This window comes from Podarcis melisellensis (genome assembly GCF_964234715.1).
Source record: "Podarcis melisellensis genome assembly, chromosome: 7".
Taxonomy (NCBI): domain Eukaryota; kingdom Metazoa; phylum Chordata; class Lepidosauria; order Squamata; family Lacertidae; genus Podarcis; species Podarcis melisellensis.
In genome coordinates this window covers 38,034,289-38,060,214 of record NC_138539.1, presented here as the reverse complement: position 1 = coordinate 38,060,214, position 25,926 = coordinate 38,034,289, and the positions used below count along the sequence as shown (strand labels likewise).

At 41.8% G+C, this 25,926-nt stretch overlaps 1 protein-coding gene across 2 annotated transcripts in view; it reads left to right on the top strand.

The window, feature by feature from the left end:
• XKR4 (XK related 4) overlaps positions 1 to 25,926 on the top strand; it is a 133,847-nt gene that overhangs the window by 41,854 nt on the left and 66,067 nt on the right. Inside the window, exon 2 of one of the 2 annotated variants that reach the window (XM_081917545.1) lies at positions 10,662 to 10,703. The exons of the other annotated variant lie outside the window; for it this stretch is intronic. Coding sequence (XP_081773671.1) covers positions 10,662 to 10,703 — 42 coding nt within the window. The remainder of the gene's footprint in view (positions 1 to 10,661; positions 10,704 to 25,926) is intronic. 2 annotated transcript variants of the gene reach the window in all.

The window sequence follows — 25,926 nt, the reverse complement described above, 5'->3', positions numbered from 1 at the left end:
AGAAAGGTAGGGCCATGCAGAAATAGATTGGAATTATTGAAACAATATGCAAAATAATTCCACTGCATGAACAGAATTGCTAGTTTTTAGTCTGTTCCAGTTTAGTCTAGTCTAATGGGGATTAGTTATTTTCTGAAATCAAATAATTTCACAAGCAACATAAAATTGAGTGAAGAAAGGAAAGAAGCACATAAGGCAATTGCAGTATTTTGCCTTGCATTTATAACTTTATTGAAATCCCCAAAGTTCTAGAAGTTCAAATTGTAGATTAAAGAAATAATGCAGCATACTTCAGGAACTGGGATTAAAATGGATCACACTGTTATCAAGTGTAGTGGTTATAACCCTGCCTGAATAAATGACCAAAGAGTCTGGCAAGGGTAGCCAGCCTATGTGTGTGTGTGGCACAATTTTGCTTGTCCTTGAACCACACTCTAGTTAATTGTACCATTATTGCAGTACCATGGACAGCAGGCCTACTTATGAGCTGTTACATCATATGATTATCACCCAACCCATGGTTCATACATCACTGACCCCACTCTGCCAGCAGCAGGAGCATTGTTTGAGGATAGCCCAGGTGGCCAACTCCTAGGTATTTTGTACTGGGGCTCAGTCTTTGCCCTCCACACTTTAAAAAAGAAAGTCCTTTAACTACAGGGCAGGTGGCTGTAAAGTGCAGTGCTGCTGAGACTCCCCATCTCAGTTTATGGAGGGCCCAATCCACATGTAATGTGCTGGGCCCAGAAAATCCTGTTGGTACCCCATAAGGTAAAGGTAAAGGTACACCTGACCATTAAGTCCAGTCATGAATGACTCTGGGGTTGCAGCTCTCATCTCACTCTATAGGCCGAGGGAGCCGGCGTTTGTCCACAGACAGCTTCCGGGTCATGAGGCCAGCATGACTAAGCCGCTTCTGGTGAACCAGAGCAGTGCACAGAAAGGCCGTTCACCTTCCCACCGGAGCAGTACCTATTTATCTACTTGCACTTGACGTGCTTTCGAACTGCTAGGTGGGCAGGAGCTGGGAGCTCACCCCATCTTGCGGATTTGAACTGCCGACCTTCTGATCGGCAAGCCCTAGGCTTTGTGGTTTAGACCACAGTGCCACCCGTGTCCCCATAGCGTAAGGTAAACCCTGACAGCGAGAGACACAGGCTGTGTTTTTGCTTCTGAAAGTCAGCCTTTAATGTTCATCAATACATATGCAAATTTTATGCAAAAGTTTTTTCATGGTACTTAAGTCCTTTAAGTATCTAACAATACCACTGGGCAGCAGTCATCACCACATCTGCAATCCCACATCTGACAAACCACTGCTATGCACTAGCAGAGGACCAGATTACCCCACAACATTACAGCTACCATGGCCTAAGAACAAGGGTGACCACACTTGGGTCTCAGCAGCTGCCCAACATGCTTGAATCTCTCTTCTAATAGCCCACCTCCCTTAGCAGTAAAGGTCCTAGGAAAGTTATTCCTAAAAGAAGACAAGCCTTTGCATGTGTTCCAATCAAATGCCCCAGAGGCTTGATCTTTTATGAGTATTCAGTAAAAGTGCCCAGAAATTCTCTGTCAGAGTGTGGGGAGTACTCACTAATGTCTTTCTCCTTCTTCCCATACCCCAAGATAAATTTATGGGCAATGAGGAAGCAGTAGCTTGCAGGATGGAGCTGTTCATTCTTGCTCATCAGCATTTCATCAGGAGATAGGTTAACTTTGGCAAGTACCCCATCTCAAATGTCTTGCAACCTCCCTAGGACCTCTCAGCGCATTGCCTGCATGCTCTGTTTGATGGTTACCTCCTGCAGTTAGCTAGCATGGATAAAAAAGGGTAAACAATCTTGTTGGACCTCAGGCAAATCCTCAGATTTCATGAGCCTCTGGTTAATGTGGCTCAAAACTGGTCACTGTTGCAAGGCAGAAAAACAAGGTGCCTCTTCTTTCTGTCATAGGGCTGGGCTTTTTAAGCACATTCAATAACATTATGAACTTATCGCTTGAAAAAGAAAAAGAAATTTTGCTTTAAAATTATTTAGATGTTAAACCACAGGCATATCCTTTTAAATTAATAATGCAACTTTTATAAGTACAAAATTATTATCCCCAGACTTCTCATAAAGTAGGACTTAAGTGTATAACTCCTTATGGTCATTTGAATTTGGCCTGTTTATTTACCTCCATAATTTCCAGTACTTTAAAAGCTATCCATTTAGAGAAAGTGAGCGTAAATTATTCCTCTTTATTTCTCCATTGAGAACCTAGCTATTCAGAATGCTCTTGGAGAAGGAAATTGCATGAATGGATGCTGATATCAAATATACCCTGCCTGTAAAAGCTAGCATGTCAATGAAGTGGCTTCTGGGGTAGCCTTATCATGAAGTGATGGTATGGAGAGATTTTGTCATGACAAGAAATTGAACTTGCAGTCTTTCTAAGGCTATTCTGAAGCAGAATAATCCCAAGAGGTGCCGTCCTGTTCAAAAGCACCCTGTCTTCATAGTGCCAAAATCCCAGTTTAGGGCTAAGTGTCCTCAAGGTTCATGAATAACATCATAGCTGGTAGGAAAAATAAGGAGGAAAACATGTCTTTCTTTTTTTTCAATGGACAGCATGTTGCATTGCACAGGCTGATACTTGGTGTGCAGCATTCTATTTGGGAACTTGCGTTGGTGGCATTTGACACTTACAAAACATGGAGATACTCAACGGCGAAAAAAGTTGCATGCAGTTTATAGATTTGGGTTTAGAACAGTTTAAATGCCAACATCAAAGAGATGCAAATTTGAGCAACTCTTGAACTCAATAGCCTACGTGTTAGTCTTAAATCGGCAATACAGTAAGAAGAAGTAAATGAGAAAAACTAAGAGAAGTGCTACCAACCTTTGTTTTTTGACTAGTTATCTCTCTAACAATTACTTCTAGTGCTACTAATCAAATTACTGCTACTGTGCCAGCTGGAGAAAAGTTGTCCCTTTGTATGATGGTGGAGGTGGGGCAGGTGTGCAGATAGGTAAAGGACCAGGTGAATGAGTATCTACTGAATAATTATTTACAAGGCTATATTCATATATTCATATTCTTTTGCAGTCAACAGTTCATAGATAGACAGATGGTTAGATATAGTTAGAAAGCATAGTTGGAAATCCTCTTTTCAGTATGAGTGTATCATCAGTACACATCATGTGGGACTTTGAGTTCAATATGTCATTATAACCAGTTGGCTGCATGCCTGTAATATATGAAAATGATTTACAAAACAGAGCAGAAACCATTTCATCTCCTGAATGCATTCCAAAATATAATTTGCCAGCAATTAAAATCCCAAGCAACGCAAACTGAATTACTTTTCCCCTTGAGGCTTTCAACACCATTTAATTTGTTCTTGTTTTATTCTTTAGCTTTTTACTTTTTGATAAGTCTCTTATGAGGAATGAAATACTAGCTTTTATTCTTCAAATGAGTAGCAAACGCACAAGCAAATTAGTAAATTCTGTTGGCCGAAATATCAGCCTCCTTGGTCCTTGTGTCAGACAATAAAATTGCATCTAGTTTGCACACCATGTCACTAGTGTAATGTTAAATAGAAGTAACATTAATATCCACGTAATGGACATTTTTGCAGGAATCGATCAGCACATGTACATATTGAAACAGGTACTGTGTTGTGATAAAGTGGTACCTTTCAGTTGAAGTGTTATTTTTACAGCACTATCATATGCTGCTTTTCAAGACTCACTGTATTCATTGAGGTTCAGTCACAGTTAAGTGCACCAGAGTTTGAAACCCCATGCACGCTTACCCTCCATAAGTCTAATTGAATGTATCTGGGGATGTTGCCAAAGAAAGATGCACAAAATTAGGTTGTACAATTTAAAGTTATCATGTTCTACTTTACTAGATTACAGTGGTACCTCAGGTTACATACGCTTCAGGTTACATACGCTTCAGGTTATAAACTCCGCTAAGCTAGAAATAGTGCTCCAGGTTAAGAACTTTGCTTCAGGATAAGAACAGAAATCGGGCTCTGGCGGCACAGCCGCTGGAGGCCCCATTAGCTAAAGTGGTGCTTCAGGTTAAGAACAGTTTCAGTTTAAGAACAGACCTCCAGAACGAATTACTGTAAGTACTTAACCCGAGGTACCACTGTATTTTGCATATATATTTAAGTACTGGGATGAAGATGGTACAAGTGGAACCTGCAAGTTACCTAGCTCTCTCATCCCCATATATTGGTGAACATTAAAACAAATAGTATTTGTTTTTAATCTGTTAATATTGATGAACAAAGTGCAATGTTTGATCTCTTTTTTGATGGAGACCGTTTTCTACTTTTACAGAGGATCAAAACAGTATCCTCAAAACTTTAGGCAGCAAGTCATTCCTTGATGGACACTTGTTCTGTAAGCTACATCTGCTATGCAGGATCACCATATTTGACGGAAGCTCACAAACAGGATCCTGTGTGCCAGATTTAGGGCAGTGCAGGTGGTTGCCTCGCAAAGGGTGCCAAGCCAAGGAGGCACAAAATTTGGAAGACCCATAACTGAGAAGATCCATTTGGGGACATCAAATGGCCTCACACACGGTGCCATATTACAAAAGATTTCCAAAGTCCGCCTCTGGGACCCTACATGCATATGAATCAAGTAGACCAGGCATAGGCAAACTCGGCCCTCCAGGTGTTTTGGGACTACAACTCCCATCATCCCTAGTTAACAGGACCAGTGCTCAGATGATGGGAGTTGTGGTCCCAAAACATCTGGAGGGCCGAGTTTGCCTATGCCTGAAGTAGACATTATGTGAAGAATGAGGAATTGCTAGCAGGTGTAGTGTCTCTCCCTTACACAAAGTGAATAGCCAAATAATAGTTCCATGTTCTCAAATAATCAAGGGTGAGCATATTCTAATAGAAATTGGCATAAGCATTGGATCTCATATTGTATCTGTGACAGAAGCTGTTACTTAGTTTTGTCTGACTCTCCATCAGATTACCTCTGGTGCTCCTTCAGCTTCAAGGTCAGCCCCAGCATTAGGTAGAGTGAGGGGCCATCTTAGGCAACATGCTAAAGAGTATTGGGGCAAGGAGGCAGCCATCCTTCCAAGTCTTTCCACCCCCAACTATTTTCCTCCATTGGAAGACAAAGCTGTGCATGCAGTGTGAGCTTTACACTGGCCTGCTACCCTCCGGTGTGGTGTATGATGTGGTATAACAGCCAATCCAGTTCCCTTCTGCATGTGCTATGAGGGAGGGGTTGCCATCTTGTCCATTGCCTCAGAGAGCAAGATGTCATCATAGGCCAGCCCTCTTTAACCAGGCTAGAACTTTGATCCAGAGGGCCCTTTTACCTATGCAGTCATGCCTGCATCCACATCATTTTTTTTTAAAAAAACAACACAATAAAATCCATACACTATTACTGTTGTCATTCAATCACTCTACAATGCACCCTGTTTTGCATTTATGAGAGATTAAAAAACTGCTGGTGTTGCAGCACAGAGGAAAGGGGATTGCTGGCTGAGTGTCCCTTTGCACCTTTTGGACTGGGATTAGTATCAATCTCCGAGACAATATCTGACCAAGTTGGAAGGAATGGTACAAGAGGAAATGCATAGCAGGGCTAAATCCAATCTGATAGGATGGGCCACTTTTTCTTGCTATGATGGTTTTAAAATGACAAGTATCCATCTCAAGAAAAATGTATCTATCTTTACCATAATAATTGATTCATCATAATCTTTGTAGCCATCACCATTAGTGATTTTTTCCCCATTCACATTTCCTTTTTAAAAGCTAATTCATTATTTCCCTAGTAGAAAATAAAATAAAATCAGTCCAAACCCCAGAATGCCATCTTTGTTCAGTGTTCTGTTTTTATACCTAGTATTAAGTTTGTATTAAGCATTTTTACTGTCATAATGAAAGTAAAAGAGACAAGGAAAGATGCATTTTGCTTTTGTTTCTTTTAAAAACCTTGGCTGTAGCAATGTATCCAGTTGTGTATGTTTATTCCCTTTGCCATGGGGTGGATTCTTCAAAAACATTTTTTTCTATTTGGCTACATATGCTTAGGACAAAATAAACATGCATCCTGTCAATGTGAAATGTATATAACAAAATAGTTTGCTGAGTAGAAGCAGCAGTCTAGCTGCTCCTTCTGGGCACTCCTTCCTAATCCTGCATGTGTGCACCATTCACATTTGAAGGAGGATACTGTATGAATTTTATACTGGGGTGAATGTGTATCTAACCAGCAAATGAAAAGTGAGGTCCAAGTTCCTGTAGCTTTTGTAATCGTGTTCTGCACACCATGCAAACATCAGAACCTCTCCAATAAGCGCATACACCTCCCCTGCACACAACAGCTGCTCCATTCATTTTTCTGGACTCTAATAATCCGTGTGTTAAATGCAATGTGCACATGTATCTGCTTCCTTTATAGAAAGGTAAAAGCCCTTGTGTTTGCATTGTGACTCCTGTGCCTATTAAAAACCATTACATTGGGTTGATTGATTTTATTGTGCTGTAAAGCTTCTATTTGTTCCCCACAACAAAGAATCCAAGGAATTTCTCTCTCTCTTTTCCCTGATGGCCCCTTTATCAGGAGATAATTTTAAGTTGTCATGCATTTGCCAGTTGAATTATTCACTATATTGCAGTTTTAACATCTTTAACTTTTGCCCATTAGCAATCATCTCTAGTCTAAAGCATGCTGCAAAACCTAATCCCTCAAGGTTAGATAAAAATATTTTTTCTTTTCATCTTCTTTCAGCTGGAGTTATAGAATAAATGGCAGCAATATCACATGGGACCTATGCACACAAACTGTCATTCTTACTCTTTACCTAGGGGCAACAATTGCTAGATTGAGCTTCTGTGCATGTTTATGTCTCTCCCCACCACCACCACCTTGTTGTTTTCCTGTATTTTAATTTCCAGTTCATTTTCCAATTAATTTTTGAAACATAAAATCCTACAGCAGATACAGAAATGCTCTGGAATACGATATTAGTGAACCGACGTTTTCTGTTATGCATGGACATTCTTAAAACACAGATAGACAAAAAAGGCTGAACTGAAGTTATGCCATTTTATTTTAGAGAGACTTGTATCAACCACATAGTACTGTAAGCTACTTAATGTTGAGATAATCCCATTATCATGGTACAGTACCACTTTGTCAATTGATACTGCGTCAGAGGTCCCTGCTTCAGTTTGGGACACTTTGGAGAGATTCCCATTTAGCTCAGGCAAGCCACATTCACCAGAATATTTTGTGTGCTCACACCCTAGTATACATCCACTACACGAGCAGGAACTGAAAGGAAAAGAAGTCATATGTTGCTAATTCCATAATAGCTACAACTGAAGAGGTAGCAGGACTGGGTTCATGTGGTCCAGGAACACAAATGTTTACCTACACAGAGGTCTCAAGCTAGTAATAGTACATCTGTCTAGACTTTTCTGTGTATAACTTCTGGCATCTCTTTTTAAAATCCAGCATATATAATGATACATGATCAAACAGTATTTAAGAAAGTCTGTAGTTATGTCAAAGCATACTAGTCATTGCAAAGGCAAATATAATGGTGTGGATAAATTGGCCATAATATATTATAACTATGTATATTTGTTACATCACAAAAATGAGCCAGACTGAATGAGGAAACAACATTCCAGATATACGGTATTTCAGTTTTAATTATTGCATTATTATTTATCAGAGGAGCACTCCATTGTCTCTCAAGGCAGACGGATGCCAGCGATAAAACATAATGTAACATTACAAATACAGCAAAAATCATATAAAAAAATTAACAAATCATCCATGAAACAAATACAAATCTGTAAACCACTATTAACAAAAAAGCATCTAAAAATAAGCGATTACACCAAATTACACCAAAAGTCTTATCAAACAAATCATTAGGGCATTTATAATCTATAAAACAATATTAGCAGCATTAATAAAATAGCAACTAAAAATATAAACTGAGCACTGTTAATACACACACTGTTCAGTTCATTAAAATACACATAACTTAAACACAATTCCTGTTTTTAAGCCAGCTCAGCCAGATGCAGTACTGACCAGGGTCCTTGGGTAGTGGGCCTTGGAAGGGGCTCTCAGGCCTATCACCACTGATAAGGAACTTGCCTGCATTGCTCTCGATAATGAGGTAAATTTCCATGTGAAGTCTTAGACAAGCCTATCTCTTTGGAGTGGTCAGTTGTGGTGCACTCAGGGTGGAGACCAACCAGGAGGTCCAACAGTGACTGTACACTCAGGATGTTCTTGCTACACCATAGTGCATCCACTAGCAACTGCTCCTGCAGCAGTGCATCATCTGTACTTGCTTTCTGTTTTGCTTAGGCATGGATGTCCTGAGAATGTCATACTTCAGATGGTTTCCCAAGTGAAAACTTCAGTCCTTGAGCAATACCATAATGTGGGAGGGGACGTTATTGGGGTTTTATAAAAAATGTGTTTTGTGTTGTCTCATTTTGTATTTTTACATTGTGAGCAGTCTTGTGATCTTTTGATGAAGGGCTGTATACAAATTTAATAAATAAAACCATGCACAGAATGCCTGTGTTCCCCTTAAGTAGGCAAAATGAGAGAATGTTGAAGCATTCCTTTCTGTACAGACAAAGTGTGAGTGGTTGGTGCATGCTGTGGGTTGCACAGCTCAAGTGGTTCCGGTGAGCTGACAGTACAATATATGTGTCAATAAAAGAATGAGAGGAATGGGTAGCTTATACACATGCAAGGTGATACGCTGTGTTCATAATGTGGAAAAGGGTGCAAGCCACTTACTGTGATGAGTCCTATAAAAACGATTTTTATGTGCTGCTGAGGCAATACATTCTCACCAGTGCGGTCAGTGTTACTAGTATGACCCTCCTAAGTGGTAGAAGGATTAATAGGGCTGCTAACAAATGCAGAGTATTTTGTAGTTGTTAGTGTATTTGTTTAAATCACACAGTTGCTTAAAGAGCACTGAAGAAGCAATCTGTAATAAATTTAAAAACTCCTCATTAATCAGCATTTGAAAACCACCATTAAGAGACAGTTTTGACATTAACAAGTGCAAATAAACCACCCAGAGTGCAGTGGAGCTGCCAGTTAAACCAGTAAATAAAAAATAATTTAGATGAAATTTGTATTGTGTTTTTTTAAAGCATGTATTCCTAAACTCAGCATGGAAATAAGTCTGGAAATTCAATGAATTGTTATTCAAGGACTGCCAGTAGAATAAAACGTTTCAAGAGCTCATTTGTAATACATTGATAACAAACGACATAGTTTATTTATACACAATACCTGTGCATTACCAAATTCCAGTGACAAAAAAAGAATGTCAGCTCAATTTAAAACAAATTTGCTACAATTAATTAATCCATACAACAGTGCTTAAAATCTGAGGATATTGGAATGAAATGTTGCAAAAATATCATTTAGCATTTTTATAAGTTGTGCAGAAAATCTGTTTTTATATACCTGATAGGCACTCACGTGCTGGATTGATAGAAGGTTCTTTTGTGTGAAAAGACAGGCAAAGAGCTTTTCTTTCCTGCAAAAACATTGAACCCTGCCACTCTGTCAATGTAGATCTTACTATTCCCTCAAGCATTCTGCATCTAAACAAAGGCTTCCAGTATATCCAGCATCCTCTTCTTGACAAATTGTGCTCCATTTTCTATTGCAACAAAGTTTTTCTAGGCTCCTTCAGTCTTTCAAACATTGTCAGACATGGATGGCACTGCAGTCACTTTGCTGCCACCCACCCCTCTCTCCTTGTCCTCCCATCTATTTCACTGGAGCATCTAGGCCTTCTGCTTTGTGCCCTGTGGTCACTTGCTAGATTCATCTGAATGCGATAGGGTGGCATATAAATGCTCTAGCTTATACTAGAGCATTGAAGGTGGTAGGTGGCCATTAGCTTGGCTCCTATTTAAGCGGCTCTGCTGCCTTTCCACCCCTAAACCAGCTATTAGGGGGCCCAGCTGGGAGGGTGGGATATGACAGCAGTGCTGGTTGAGCCAGTGAGCCATCAGGCCTTTGGCCAGTGCCCATCCTGGCTGACTATGGCCCAGGTTTGAGATACATAGCTCCTATGTAGCAGAAATGTAAGACTATAGAGCTATTATGCTGGAAATGCACCATACAAATTGTGTAGTGGCACACATTTGTATCCTACCTACGATGTCAAATTCACAGACACCATTTCTGGGAAAACAAGAGGAGAAAGGTGGGTGTACGCCATGAATTGCAGGTGTCCACAAGTGCAAGAAGTACATCAACAGAGGAAAGGCTTAGGTTGTGTTGAGGAAGGATTTGCGTAGATGACATCTGGCCACCTCCCATTACACCAGGCATGGGCAAACTCCGACCATCCAGATGTTTAGGACTACAATACCCATCATCCCTAGCTAACAGGACCAGTGGTCAGGGATGATGGGAATTGTAGTCCCAAACATCTGGAGGGCCAGAGTTTGCCTATGCCTGCATTACACTATTTCCAACAGAACCTTTGCCCCACCCTCCTCTCCAGTCTGTGATTGAGTAAGCTAGAGATTGACTAGGTAGGTGTGGGAGCAGAGTGGCATAGTTTCATGCCACACAAATTGATATATGTGCTCTGTTCCCCTGCTGCAGCTTATACATGCCTGGGGTTGGGACATCACTGCTACCACACAGGTTTGTCTTTATCCATCCACTCTTGGTGCCTCGGAACTTTTAAAAGGACAAGAACCAACTCTGGGTGAAGACCTGGCAGCCCTACTGCTGTGCCACAATGTAGAATATACAGTCACCAGGAGCCTCTGAGAAAACAGCATCCGTGCACTGGTAATGAACTACACAGGACATGGGGAAGGGTGGGTTGGGAACACTGGGCAGAATCAAATACAAAGCTATAAGGAGAAACTTTGTATTGCCTTAGAAAATTTGTCCATCTGGTTCTTTACTGGCTGGCTGAAGATCAAAATGTCTCAGCGGGCATGCACTGTGCTTTTATGTGTGACCTGGACAACTGGTGCTTGAAATTTTGCATCTTGAAGTCTGTGCCTTTTTGAAATGAACCCAAGAATGTTTCATAGGTTATACAATTCCCTAAAGGATGCTCAAACTAAAAGCAATGCAGATTTCACTCCCACAGGTCACTTTTAATTTGGATGCATCAGTGAACACAGCTGCCATAATTAGAGTCAAATTTCTGATCTGCTCCAGTACATGGTACCAGTGTGCAGGATGTATAAACATACCTGGCAGGCTGGCAGGTTCCATTACATAATGAACCATATATTGCCTAAGGCATGTAACAAGGATGCTGCTGACCCTGCACTGGAAAATTAACAACCAAATTACTTAAATATATTTCTTTTGCTAGTAGACTCACTGCATCTAACGGTTGTAAGTATATAGCCTGCTTTCCCTACCTTGACTTACAAACTGACCTTAGTGATCAATTGAGGTACTGTTATTTTAATATGTGTGATATATATCAGTCTGTATCACTAGAAAATAGTCTTTGACTGTAAAGATACTGTACTACCAAGATTAGAGTGTGATTTCAAACTGCTACATAATCATTGTTCAACTTTGCCCATGCAAAGTGCTTCACAATCCATTCTCCAAGGCAGGCTACTAAGAACCACCTCAGAGCTTATGCATTAGGTCACCTTCTGGGATGATCTCACACATAATTTTGGTAAAAGTGTAATGTTTGAAACATCTTTTGTTATAGCCACTTTACAAAGGAGAAACAGAGTATGAGAGAAAGCAACACATATTGAGTCCAGCAGTGAATCTGTGGTAGAACTTGCTAGTCTAAGTCATTATCTACAGCAGCATTTGGGATATTGCCTGTATCTTTGAAAGCACAAGCATATTCTGATCCAGCCAGTAACTGCAGGCAGAGAAGGGGGGGAAAGCAATATTCAATGTGCACACAGAGGTCCCTTATCCACAAAGACTTGTCCTATAACAGAAAACAGGGAAGGGGATATCTCTTTACATGCTCAGAAATGCCCTCTCTACCAAGAAAACGGGTTGCCATCATGTGAAGAAGCACTGTTTGCTCATTAAAGCACAAACAGGAGTTGAGGTATCAGCAGAAGGCATCCAGAAGGGTGGAAAGTGTGTTGTAATACAAGGCCACCATCATCGTCGTCACTTTTATTATTATTTAGGATTAGTGTATGTGTTTTCACCAGAATGTACCACAATAAATTATATTCTTAGTTTCATTTACGTACTTACAAGCATTACAGATATTTGTTTGGATAACAGTTGTCACCCCCCCCCCCACACACACTCCATTGAATATATCGCCATTTAAATAAATATTTTCATTAAATTCATATCAGTTACTTGCATTATGTACTTGTTTTCACAATAATCCTATATTTTCTTTTTCTTTGTGCCTACATCATTGGGGAAGCTTTTCTTGCCAAAATATATAAGCATGTCTTTCTATAGTGTTCTTCATAGCTGTATTACTATCAAAAGTGGACTTCAGTTCCTGTCCTTTGAATCCATAGACTGTGAGGCTTGGTCCACATTTACCTCCACTGCCCCCAACACTTCTGTGCCCAGGTCTGCACTTTAAAGTGCCGTGTCTGAGCACTTTTTTTTTTTGCCCCACAACTTTCCCCAGGAAATCCCACTCTTTAATGCTGAATCAGGGGAAAACAGCAATTCTTTTTTTCCGCAGATTGCGGGAAAAGGTTAGAGCAAGCTATGAGAATAGCTGAATACATGTAATTCTTTTTTTGCTGTTTTGGCAGACCAGCTTCATCCTTAGAGTAAGAGTGTTAATTAGACTGCAGTCCCATCCCCACTTCCCCCTGGAGTGAGCCTCATCAAAGGGTGGGCTATCACATGGATGAACCTAGGGAACGAGTCCATATGGTTGCTGGTTTCCCCTTCTGTTGAGACGCAAAAGCAACAAAATACTCTGAGTGACTCCTATAATTAACAACAACAACAAAATTATTAATTTGTATAACTGTCTGGACAAAACAATTTATATTTTCTTTACACCAAGCACTTAGGTAAAGGTAAAGGTACCCCTGACCGTTAGGTCCAGTCGCAGATGACTCTGGGGTTGCACGCTCATCTCGCTCTATAGGCCAAGGGAGCCGGCGTTTGTTCGCAGACAACTTCCGGTTCATGTGGCCAACATGACTAAGCTGCTTCTGGCGAACCAGAGCAACGCACAGAAAAGCCATTTACCTTCCTGCCAGAGTGGTACCTATTTATCTACTTGCACTTTGGCATGCTTTCGAACTGCTAAGTGGGCAGGAGCTGGAACCGAACAACGGGAGCTCACCCCGTCACGGGGATTCAAACCACCAACCTTCTGATCGGCCAGCCCTAGGTTCTGCGGTTTAGACACCAAGCACTTAGTTTGGCTCATATTATGGTGTTGCAATGCCTTCATTGTTACTGACAGTACATGTTCATTTCCCTCCTCTCTTTAGCCACATATTTATTGAGCTTCAAATACCTGAAAGACCTTAGAAATCATAGCAGGACAGTAATCAGTGTTTATATTTTTTTAAAAAAATTGTTTCCATGGTACACAGATCTTACATTTCCATGTAGAATTCATTGTTCAAAAACGTACAAGTAACTAGTTATTCATCTACAAAAAAATATTTTGAGGGATGCAATATGAGAGGCAGACCACAGAGGAGCAGCTTGAAAGTGTGTGGTGAGGGTGGTAGGGAGCAACAAGATCAGCTGCAGGGGCAAGAGGGAAGGAAAAGGGCTAGTAAATATGTGTGGTGATCTCTGTGTGTGCACAGAACTTAACCTATACATAAATTGATTGTCTATTTAGTTATTTACAAAGTTCCCCAATAATCTCCATTGTACACAAAGCAAAAAATAAGCATTCAGTGAAATGAACAGAATCGAACTTAAAGCACTAAAAAGAAATAAGTATTATAAGCAGCAAAAATTTAACTAGCTGGTAGAAAAGGTGATTAAGGCTGCAATCCTAATGAGAAGCCTGATGAATTGCAAAGGCAGTTTAACTTCCTCATTCAGAGCCCTGCTGACAAGGTGAAACTGAGGGCATAGAAATGGTCTTCATTTCTCCCTCCATGTCTGGCTTGGCCATTTGCTCTCCCATTGGAAGAGTTGGAAGAGTTTTAGATACATTTAAAAGTATGCCTAAATTTTCTCCAAGTTTAGGTGTGTGTCCCAGGGAACTGGAAGGCCTGAAAATCCTTTGGACCACAACTGCTCCCCAACATGCCCCCTTTTGGGGCCCTTCGGCTGCCAGGGATCCATTAGTTTGGCCAGAGATTCAAAGAGGCAAGTGGTGTCAGAAAGGACTTCTGTCTCTAATGTCAAAGAGGCTTATCTGATATATCCTATGGCCACTGGAAAAGACTCTTCTGATCCTACCTCTTAAAGAGATGGTGCAGTGAGCATAGCCTTCCCACAAATGTCAAAGAACAGGAAGATTTACCTTAGTAAAGGTAAAGAGACCCCTGACCATTAGGTCCAGTCGTGACCGACTCTGGGGTTGCGGCGCTCATCTCGCTTTATTGGCCGAGGGAGCCGGCGTACAGCTTCCGGGTCATGTGGCCAGCATGACTAAGCCGCTTCCGGTGAACCAGAGCAGCGCACGGAAACGCCGTTTACCTTCCCGCAGGAGCGGTACCTATTTATCTACTTGCACTTTGACGTGCTTTCGAACTGCTAGGTTGGCAAGAGCAGGGACCGAACAATGGGAGCTCACCCCGTCGCGGGGATTCGAACCGCCAACCTTCTGATCAGCAAGTCCTAGGCTCTGTGGATTAACCCACAGCGCCACCTGTGTCCCAGCGCCACCTGTGTCTGACGGGATAATCAGCATCCCCCAAGAGTGCCTGCAATTAGCACTTTGCAGCTTGGGTTTCTTGCAATGATGAGTCATCAGGTAGCCCAAGCCTGTGAAATGAAAAAACACCAGACCTCCTCTTTCACCTAGAGTGGAACCTCTCACTTAATGTAAATTTCCATGCTTTTGCAAATGCAAACCTTTACATAATTTTTAGCATCAATATGCACAGACATTTTTCTTAAGCTTCATATAATGTTCTTGAGCTTCTCATATATTATGAGGTTGCAACCACACACAAAAATTCTAGAAATTTATTTTATTTTAACAAAACCATTCATAAAGACTTTCTGAGGGATCGGACACAAACAGTGAGGATTGGGCCTGTTACATCTACCTCCCTGAAGCTCAGCACTGGCACCCCACAGGGATGTGTGCTGAGTCCCTACCTGTACTTGTTGTGTGCATATGACTGTATTTAATCTGATCCATCCACCGCAATTATTAAGTTTGCAGATGATACTACCAAAATCGGTCTAATTACAGGTGGAGATGAATCAGTGTACAGGGGGGATGTTCAAAAAGTATTGACATGGTGCGTAGAGAATAACTTGCATCTAAATATTAGCAAGACAAAGGAGATGGTGTTGGACTTTTGGAGGAAGAGAGGGGAAGTAGGCCTGTTGTATATCGGGGGTTGGGGGGTTGGGTGGAGAGAGAATCTTCCTTTAAATTCCTGGGAGTTTACCTTAGTGAAGACTTCACTTGGAAAAACAATATAACTCAGGTGGTTAGGAAGGCCCAACAGAGACTCCATTTCCTCAGGGTCTTGCGAAAGAACAATGTTAAACAACAATTGATGACCTCCTTCTACTGGTCCACAATAGAAAGTGTCCTCTCCTATTGTATCAAAGTGTGGTACGTTGGCTTGACAGCCACGGACAGAAAGTCTTTACAGAGGGCGGTGAACACAGCACTGTTCCCTGAGCCCACTAGATGACGTCACAAGGATCATTGCCTTAGGAGAGTGAGAAAAATTAGGAGGGACGATTCACACCCCGGCCAGCACCTCTTTAATCTTCTACCCTCAGGCAAGAGATATAGAAGTATAATCAGTCGTAGCAACAGGCTAAAAAACAGTTTCTATCTGTGGACTGTTAGGCTGCTGAACGGACAATAATATAGTGCAACTGACTTTCAGGGTTGGTGTGTTGTGCGACAAGCACACAGAGTGCAATGTGATTGAGTGTATGTGGGAGGGGGAGGGAGGCTTGGTTAATTTCATTGTACACAGATTGTACATTGACAAGAAAGGTATTATTATTATACTAATAAATTTGGTGGGACCATTTTCAAGTTTGGTACATGTCCAAAATATTTCACATCTTTTGTTATCATCTCTCATAATTTGCATTTGGACTTTAGTATCTCTTAGATTAGTTTCAGTAGAATGGAATTCTCAGTATGTTAATGACTGTTGTACAGTACAACCTGCAAAATGGAATATCTTGTGGAGTAACAAATATTACTGATATTGAAATTCAAGGGCTGCCGTAGTAATAACTAACCAAGTTAACTATAATGCAGGTGGGAAACTCTTCTTCATCCCAAGGGCTGCATTCTCTTGTGGGCAATCTACTGTGGGCTGCAGGTGTGCCAATTCTAAGGGGCAGAGGCATCCTCAGCCCCCTCAATATTCCTAACAGGGACTCAACCCCTCTATTATTGAGGGGACGGAGAAGGCCAAACACAGTGCAGCATCAAAGGCATGCTCCTCCTGAGCACGAGAGAGAAGAAGCAGTGGCCATTGAAGCTGCGCACAAAACATGCCACTGCGCACCCCCCCTCAATTTTTGGCCCAAGTCAGCACCCCTAGTGGGCTGCATGCTGGAGCTGGATGAGTCCCAAGCCGGAAAAGTGGACAAAGCAATGGATGTGATTGTTAATTTTTGTTTAGTCCCCTTCATTGCAGTCATGCAAAAGCCAAATGTTTCTACACCTCTGCACACCTTTACACACTATTATTTAGTTATATGCCATATAAGTTACTGAAGTGTTAACTGCTTAGAAATTTGCTTTTTAATTTGATATTGTAAATATTTTAGGTTTCCATATTTTGCTTTATTATTTTATTGCTGTTGCAGGCTGATCTGAGTGACATTATATTGAGCATATGTAATGTATAAATTCTAAATGTGGTTTCAATGATTTTGCACTCATTCTTTTAGGTTGGACCTAATTGCTTTAGTCAAGCTGTGTTAGCAGGTCCAAAAAGGGGGAAAGGTGATATTCCATAGCTATGTTCCAAGGGTATCCTTTGTATTTTCCATTGAGAGTGCCAATACTGTCCCCTAAGATGCAAAGTGACAGGGCTCCAGCTGTGTTACTTGGCTGTGAGTTCTATTAAAATTGCATGTAAATGCTTTGACCCTTCAGCTTGTAATATGCCAAGTCAAGCTGCGATTTTTAGTACAGGATATTTCCTAGTATAAGACCGGTATTTCTTCTTGTTTAATGAAATTGCTGTGTCTTAAACTATTTTAATAAACCTCAAGGGCTTCATGGTTGGATATTGTGTGCAATCATGTGTCAACTGACACAGAATTGAAAAGCTGTAATAATTTTTTTTCTCTAAACAGTAAAAAAAATTAAGTGGTAGCACTAGGTTACAGTTCAAAGAGAAATGGTGAAATCTGATGTTGCTGTACATTACATATATATTATTATGATAACCCAGTGCATTTTGAACAACGGTATTCTCTGAAAAATGTCTTTGTATCATGAAGGACAGACCAGATTCCTATTTTATGTATGGCTTCTATCTTATCTCATTAGTACTACTCAAAATGCATTAAATAAAGCATAAACACAACTTCAGATTCTGTGCCCGTTTCTCAAAACTCAATTTCCCCATTGGATTATGATTTGCAATGTTGACATCTTTTATTTCACTGCGAGTACACACAAACCCCTTCGTTTATTTCAATTTGCCCAATTTAGAAGTGTCCCAGGCAAAGCCTAAAACCATAGCTGTCAACTTACAGATTGGAAAATAAGGGACCAGCAGCCTTGAAAATAAGGGACAAGCAGCCAAAATAAGGGACCTGCAGCCTCACCTGTTCCAGGCACTCCAGTCTTCCTGTCCTCCTGCAGTCTGGTCAAACTCATGCTGGGTAGCTTCGAGAACACTGTCCAACCAACTTTGGAACCAGAGGTTCAACTGAATAGAATCTGAATCACATGCACCACAAGGCCTATGCAGCCTCAACTTAAGATGGCTCCCCGGCCTGGCTTTGCACTGCAAAGTTTGCAGGAGCACGTGCAACAAAATAGCGTCCAGCATTCAAAAAACCCCTCAGCTTGCATTAACTAGTCACACACAAGGCATGCAAGCTCCACCCCCCCCAGTCGTTCTTAGACTTCTTATTGGGTGAGCAACACAGCCAAGCAACACAGTTGGAGCCTCTGTCCTCCCTGGCCGGCAGGGAGGGAGGGAGAGGAGCTGCTTCCTTTGAAATTTAAGGGACATAATTTAAGGGACATCCATCAATAAGGGACAAGAGCGGGACATGGCGCTGGAATAAGGGACTGTCCCTTCAAATAAGGGACACTTGACGGCTATGCCTAAAACTGGTATTCAAAAGCAATGATTTTTGGATACGTAGAAAGTGCCTGGGTGGGGTGTCCTCATGGGCAGGTAGTTTCCCTTTCCTGGTATAAATGGTGAATAAATGCATTTGTTTTTTTTAAAAAAAAATTAAGGCAAATGTTTCCCACTGACAGAGACAAATGCAATATCAACCATAGATCCAGTAACAGTAAAAGAGGGAGAATATCATTGCCAAACAAGTTCTCCCTATGAAAGGGTACCAGATTGTGTGCAAAACACTATCTGATTTTCTAAGATCCAAAGAAAGCCAATATATTACAAAGTTGTCACTGTTATATTACAGATAACAGATTTTCTCACACTTATTCTGTGTTGAGATTCCTGCCGAAATATCAGCATGAAGCCCTTCCCTGAGGAATGCATGCAATAGGCAATATAATATATATAATGAGTGCTACAGATTGATAGCCGCAAGTAGTTTGAAAACAGAAGACAATGAATTCTTTCCTTCAAGCATAGAATGCTAAATCAGGGAGATATGGCTTTAGAATATGATTACTTTTTAAAGTGCTGATGGAATCACATATTTTGAATTTATACCTTATCCCTTTCTACTTCTCCGCTTTTTTTAACCCTACTTTTAATTTTATTCCTGGATAGATTTACAGGAAAAGCTTTCAAACACCAAGCCATAATTAGCCAGTAAAGGTTCAGGTTACATGGCCCTGCCATATACATTTGTTCCATGCAGCATCTCTTGGGCAATTGTTTTCCCATTTCCTATAGCTTGTGCTAATATAGGAGCAATACACCGTGTGTGTAAATCTTAGCTGTATGCCTAGTGTTCTGCGGGACTTACTTCCAGACAAAGTTGCATAGGGCTGCAGCCTAAATCTTATTGATGTTAATGTAATTAGGTAGCAATCCTATTCATCTTCGATAGTTTGCTGCCCTTCATGGAAATGCTTAAACCACCAATACACTGTCTTTCAAGTTACAGCTTCATCTCCGTACACAATTGTGAGCATTTCATGGATTTCTGATGCTGATTGTGTTTTCGAACATTTCTCGCTGTCCGATTTCTGTGACCATTCACCAAACTTTCTGGTCATAAATAAATTCTATGGCTGAGAACACATACGATCTCAAGTTTGCAGCCCCATTGGTGGTGAAACTGGGCAATATTTTTCCAAGGTTTGAGGGAATAGTCAGTGTGGGGTAGGGCTACTTATCTTTAACAGAGGCAGTGGGATCTTTCTGTTGTTGTTTTTTTATCCTTCTTTGCCAGTGTTCATGAAACAGCAGCAAGAGCTCTCTTCAGTGGCACATGCACCACCATTTTCTTTTTCCCAGAGTGTCCAGGCACAACAAAGTTCCTGTTCACTGTGAAGAAGAAAAAAATTATGTCTTGCCACAAAAAAGATGACTGCTGTAATGCTTTTGTCAATACAACACACCGACTGGAACAACATTGTCTTTGGCAGCTCTCAGGAAAATAAGACAATGATGCAATGACTCCTGAAGAAAGAGTGCCATTATTGCTGATCTCATCACTGCTGCTACTGAGTTAAAATAAGTTCTAAAAAGGAAGAACCCCTGTGCCATTCCTAAAAGTCACCCCCTGGGCTTCACCACCCCACCAGGAGGATAACAAAAACTACTATTTCAGTGATCCGAACACATGCTTCTGCAGGGCTGTCTTAAGCATATGCAGCGCTGGGGTCCAATGATCCGCCCGGTGCTGCCCCCCGGCTGCCAGTCCCAGGCACACAGGAGGGTGGAGCCAGCCAGCCGCCTCAGCGTCTTGCTGGTTCAGTCGCCCCCAAACTCATGGTGCAGAGCCACCTGCAGCAGAAGAGCCCGTTGCAGCTCTCCTACCGACGGGCCAGACTCAACCCTCGGGCCCCAGACTCATGGCCTGGCTCCCCTGCCCTGAGAGCCCGGTGCCCAGGTGCCCCTCACCCGTAGTGCCTATGGGCAAGAAAGCCCTGTGCTTCTGCAAAGCCCCCTAAATTTAGACACCTTCATTTCAGCCATGCTCGTTATTCTTGTTCTATTTCAACAGGATATCAAACTATGGGAAGGCTGGGAGGCTAGGCTACACTATTGGAAGATTAAACTAATTTGAAGTCAGAGTTAGTGCAGAATTAAGTAGCTTCTATAAATAAAGCGTAACGAAGATACTGAATTTCATTTTGAAAATAAGTAGCGGCTGTATCTTTCACAAGGTTCACATTAAGCCATGACATAGCTTAAGCTCATGCAAATATCTTGCGTGACCCAACACATATCTTGGGTCCATTCCTGAGAAGTCATTGTGAGGGAAGGCACAAAGCAGCAAGCAGTTGTTTGAGAGGCAAAATGAAGTCGTTAGCATCTTCTCGGATAAAACCTGTCAGGCCTTTTCTACTGAAAAGAGTTGCACTCTTGTACACTAAGTCATGTGAAACCTTCCTCTCTGCAATCATCCAGGTATTTTGTGCTAAGCTACCCATAGGCAGAACCTGGATTGCTTCTACGTTTTGACTGAATTTCTGCTCTGTTCTTCTACATTAGAAAGAAGGTGTGAGAGCTTATGTGATTTTATATTTTATGTAAACTGCTTACAGGTTTTGATGATTAAGTGATATACAAATCTTATTAAATTTTAAAAAACCCCAACTGATTATACACTTGTCACAAATAACTCTGCAATATCCAGTAGTGGCTGGCTGAGCTGCATGGGTGTTGATGTTTTGCTCTCCTGTCTTCCCAGTGTCTCCCAATGCTATTGCTTACTGAGGCAGGGATGGGCAAGGCAGCAGGATCTCAGTGCATGCAAAGCAGTGGAACCAAACAAAGCTCCCACTGCCTTTTCCTTCCTCCTCTCAGTAAACAGCAACATTGTGAGACATCTGGCACATAAGAACAACACATAACAGAAAGAGATGAGAAATAAGGTGGGAAACGTACTGAAGACCCAGGAATAAAGAGGAGCAAAATGAAGAATACAGTGGTACCTCAGGGTAAGTACTTAATTCGTTCCGGAGGTCCGTACTTAACCTGAAACTGTTCTTAACCTGAAGCATCACTTTGGGGCTCCTGCAGCTGCCGTGCCGCAGGAGCATGATTTCTGTTCTCATCCTGAAGCAAAGTTCTTAACCTGAAGCACTATTTCTGGGTTAGCGGAGTCTGTAACCCGAGGAACCACTCTATTATAAACAGGAGCATTAAGATTGATACTTAGTTATAATGTTTATGATAGAAAAGCAGAGTCACTGGGTGAGCTGTAGAAGAAAAGATTAATTAGGAGTTTGTGTACAATGGACTTGTGTACAATTAAAAAAGTGAGGGAGAAGCCAAGGTAATGAAAATAATAGACAATACTGGGTTGTGCTTCATTTGTCTTTATTTTCTAATTGGATTTATTTGCTGTATCCAGAGTTTACATCTATTATCAGAAAGTAGCACCAAGTTTGGTGGTTTTAAATATATCCGTATGTTTTTATCACAAAATCTAAGGAGCTTCATTCTTTCATCTATTTCGGCCAATGCCAATAAGCAAAGTGCCAATAAGCAAAATGACTCTCATAATAGTAGCTCTGATCATGATAAACACAGAGAGTAAGAATTAACAAATCAAATTCATCTGCATAATAAAGTGAGCATAATTACAATCTCCTTGCAGATATTTTGTGACCAGAAAAGGCAGATAAATTATTCACTGTAAATTACTCACTCAGCTATAATCACACACACAGAGGAACTGCTACAAAGGAATTAGTTCAGGAATTAGAGGCCACAGGGATAAATGCATTACTGAACCCATAACCCTGAAAACTGGAAAAATAGGTAAAAGAAATCATAGAATTGGAGTTGAAAAGAACCCTGGGGGTCATCTAGTCCAAGCCCCTGCAATGCAGGAATCTCAACTAAAGCATCCATGACAGATGACCATTCAACCTCTGCTTTAAAACCCTCAAGGAAGGAGAGTCCATTATGTTCCAAGGGAGTGCATTCCACTGTTGAACAGCTCTTACTGTAAAATTGTTCTTCCTGATGTTTAGTGGGAATCTCCTTTCTTGTAACTTGAAGCCATTGTTTTGGGTCCTACAGTCCAGAGCAGGAGAAAACAAGCTTCCTCTACCATTTGACAGCCCTTTAGATATTTGAAGGTGGCTATCATATCTCCTCTCAGTCTCCTCTTATTCAGAACATACCCAACTCCCTCAACCATTCCTAGTAAGGCTTGGTTTCCAGATCCCTGAAAATCTTGGTTGCCCTCCTCTGCACACATTCCAGCTTGCTGATATTCTTCTTAACTTGTAGCAAGCAGAACTGGACACAGTACTCTAGGTGTGGTGTGACCAAGGCAGAACAGAGCAGGACTGTGACTTTCCTTGATGTGGACACTATACTTCTGTTGATGAAACCTAGAATAGCATTAGTTTGTTTTGTTGCTGCATCACACAGTTGACGCATGTTAAGCATGTGGTCTGCAAAGACCCATATGTACTCACATGTACTGCTGGTGGTAAGTCAGGTGTCCCAGATCTTATATCTGTGCAGCTGGTTGTTCCTGTCTAAGTGTAGAACCTTATAATTGTCTGTATTGAACTTCATTTTGTTGCCATATGCCCTCTTTTTCCAGGACACATCCTCTTTTCATGGGTAGAGTCGTCATAGTGATCCATAGTTAAAAATAGAAGTTGGCAAATGTGTTCTCTTTATTGATCTTCAAAATACGGCAACCCTAGTTCTCCAGTCTGTTATGGTCAACTTGAATCCCGATTCTGTCTTCTGTGGCATTAGCTACTCCTCCCAGATAGGTGTCATCTGCAATTTTTTGATGAATATCCTCTCAATTCCTTCATCCACATCATTTACAAAGATGTTGAACAGCAGTGGGCCCAGGACAGAAACCGACAGCACCCTACCCCAAATAAAGTTGTGGCCTAATTAAACCCAAAATATATATCTGCTGTCTTGTCTGGTTATTTCATAATTAGGAAGCAATGGAGCCACAGGCCTTGGCATGCAATCTGCTCTAGGAAGGCATTATCCAAGTCTTCAGTCTGACTTGGAAGTCAGTAGCAGACACCTACAGTAATTCTTCTATTCATCCTCTGGCAATTTTTACCCATATACTCTCAATCTGCCTTCCATGCTCCAGGTCATGGATCTCTTCACAAGTGTATGCATCCATTACATAGAATGATCCCTTGTAGCAGTGTGAGGGGAGTCAGGGTCATCCTTAAGAAACTACCATTCTCAGGATATATATTTTGGGGGGGGGGGGCAGAATCCATGATTGTTTAAAATGATATGATTCTGCTTTAAATGTATAGTTCAAATGGGACCCCAGTCTCCTTGTCTGTTTGTCCTAAACCCAGATGCGGTTTGATAACAAGTGAATAAGGCTACAATTCTGTATGTGCTTACCTGGAAGTCACTTCCAATGAACTCAATTGGCCTTACTTCTGAGTAAAAATACATAGGATTGCCCTATAATGAAATGTTTAGAACTAGTTGGTAGCAGTTGAGTTTAAAGAAATAAGAGGAACAGAAAGTGCCCTGAATATATAAGGTGTAAGTGCTGTGGCTCCTGTCTGAGATAATATAAAGGTGGGGTTTTATACTTAGAGATAAAATAAAAAGAACCAAGTTGCCACAATGAATGACAGGTTGGTTGTGTGAAACCACACACAACCATCCACCCCCTCTTCTGTGTAGATTGTATAGGCAGGAGATATTTGACATACTGTTTTTTGTTGGTTTTATGCAGTGCTACCAATATATAGTCTTTGGGAGCAGCTGGACTCAAACAGAAAGGATTAAATGAACGAATGAAAGATTCTATATACCTAAGCATACCTGCAAGAGAAAGGTCAACTGTTCTGAATGCAGAGGGCATTAGAGAAGACATTGTTCAGATTTTGCTCAGTGCTAAAGAATTTGTTTCTCAACAATATGATGTCATCATGTAGCCAGCTAGCGTCTGCTTACGAATCTTTTCTTCTGTTCTTTGGCAACTGAGGTAGCCTTTACTTTGTTTCACATTTACCTGAAAAATGTGAAAGGGTTATCAAGATTTATAGAAAGTCACTGGTTTATTCCTTTTTCTCTCCAGTCATATTTATCAGCTTTTGAAGTCTTGACTTCTTTTGGGAAGTCAACTAAAATAAAACATCAGTAGATGTCAGGGAACTGACATCTAAAGCGCCGCAGGTGCAAAGGCTCCCTGAGGTTGAGAGAGCAGTAGCAGCGGAAGAGGGAACCAGTAGAGGGCGAGCAAGAACTCCAAGGGAAAGTGAGTCGGAGGGATGGCTCAGAGACGCTTCAAGCGAAACCAGTGGGGAGGTCTCAGGACCTCCTATAGGGACACCCACACCTCGACGGAAACTGTCACGCCGAGAGGCCAGACGACGTGTTTCCGTTAAGGAGCTTTTATGTTGGAAACGTTTCCGAAAGCAGCCACTTTCGGATTCTACTAGTGATTGACGCAGCCATGCTGGAGGGGCTCCGTCACAGGCAGAGGTTTGAAAACCTGATCAAACTCTGAGGGACTTGCATTTTACGCACAAGCAGCTCATCGTCCCATCACAGCAATCCGAAAGTCACCGAAAGCCAGCTTGTGCAGAGAGAAGCATCATGAGCAACCCAGCCGGAACCGGGGGTGCAGGAGCAGCTGGAGGGGGTCCAAGCCTGGAAGAAAGGTACAGAGCGTTGGAGATCCAGTTGGCGCTGCAAACGGCGAGGCTTGAGGAGAGGAGGGCTCAGGATGCAGAAAAGGGAAAGGAGAAAACCACCCCGCTCGCCAGAAAGGTACCAGGATTGGTGCAGAAATTCGGGGGGGATCCCAGGAACTATCATGCCTTTAGAACAGAGATGCAATACGCTCTAAACTTGCAGTTTGATGACTTCCCCGACGAGGAATCGCGAGTGGCGTATGTGATTGGCCATCTCGAATCCGGGGCGAAAGATTGGGTTAGACCCCTGATGGCAGCGAATAATGAGATCTTAAAGGACACGAGGAAGTTTTTTCGTGCCATGGACCTGATGTTTTCCAGCGATATTGAGCAGGGGGTGGTGCGAAGGCAGTTAATGGCTTGCCAGCAAGGAAGCAGATCTGTCCGTGAGTACTGGACTGAATTTACTATGCTGATTCATAAATTGGGGTGGGACCTATCGGCGGAGCCCATCCAAATGCTTTTCGAAGAGGGGCTTTCTTCAACCGTCAAAGATGAGCTTTCCCGGGGGCCCAGGGCGGAGTCTATGGACCAATTAACCAAATCTGCGCTGGCCATAGGAGCGCGCCAGGAGGCGAGGGCTTTGGAAAGGCGGGAAGGGAAAGGAGACCGTTGGAGGGAGTTCCGCATTCCAGACATTCCAGAGCCATCTTTCCCGCCGGCAGAGCCGATGGAAGTTGGAACAGCGCGGGCGCGCGCAGTTTCAAATCCCAGTGAAGGGCGGAAGAAGGAGGGAAAGAGCGCCAA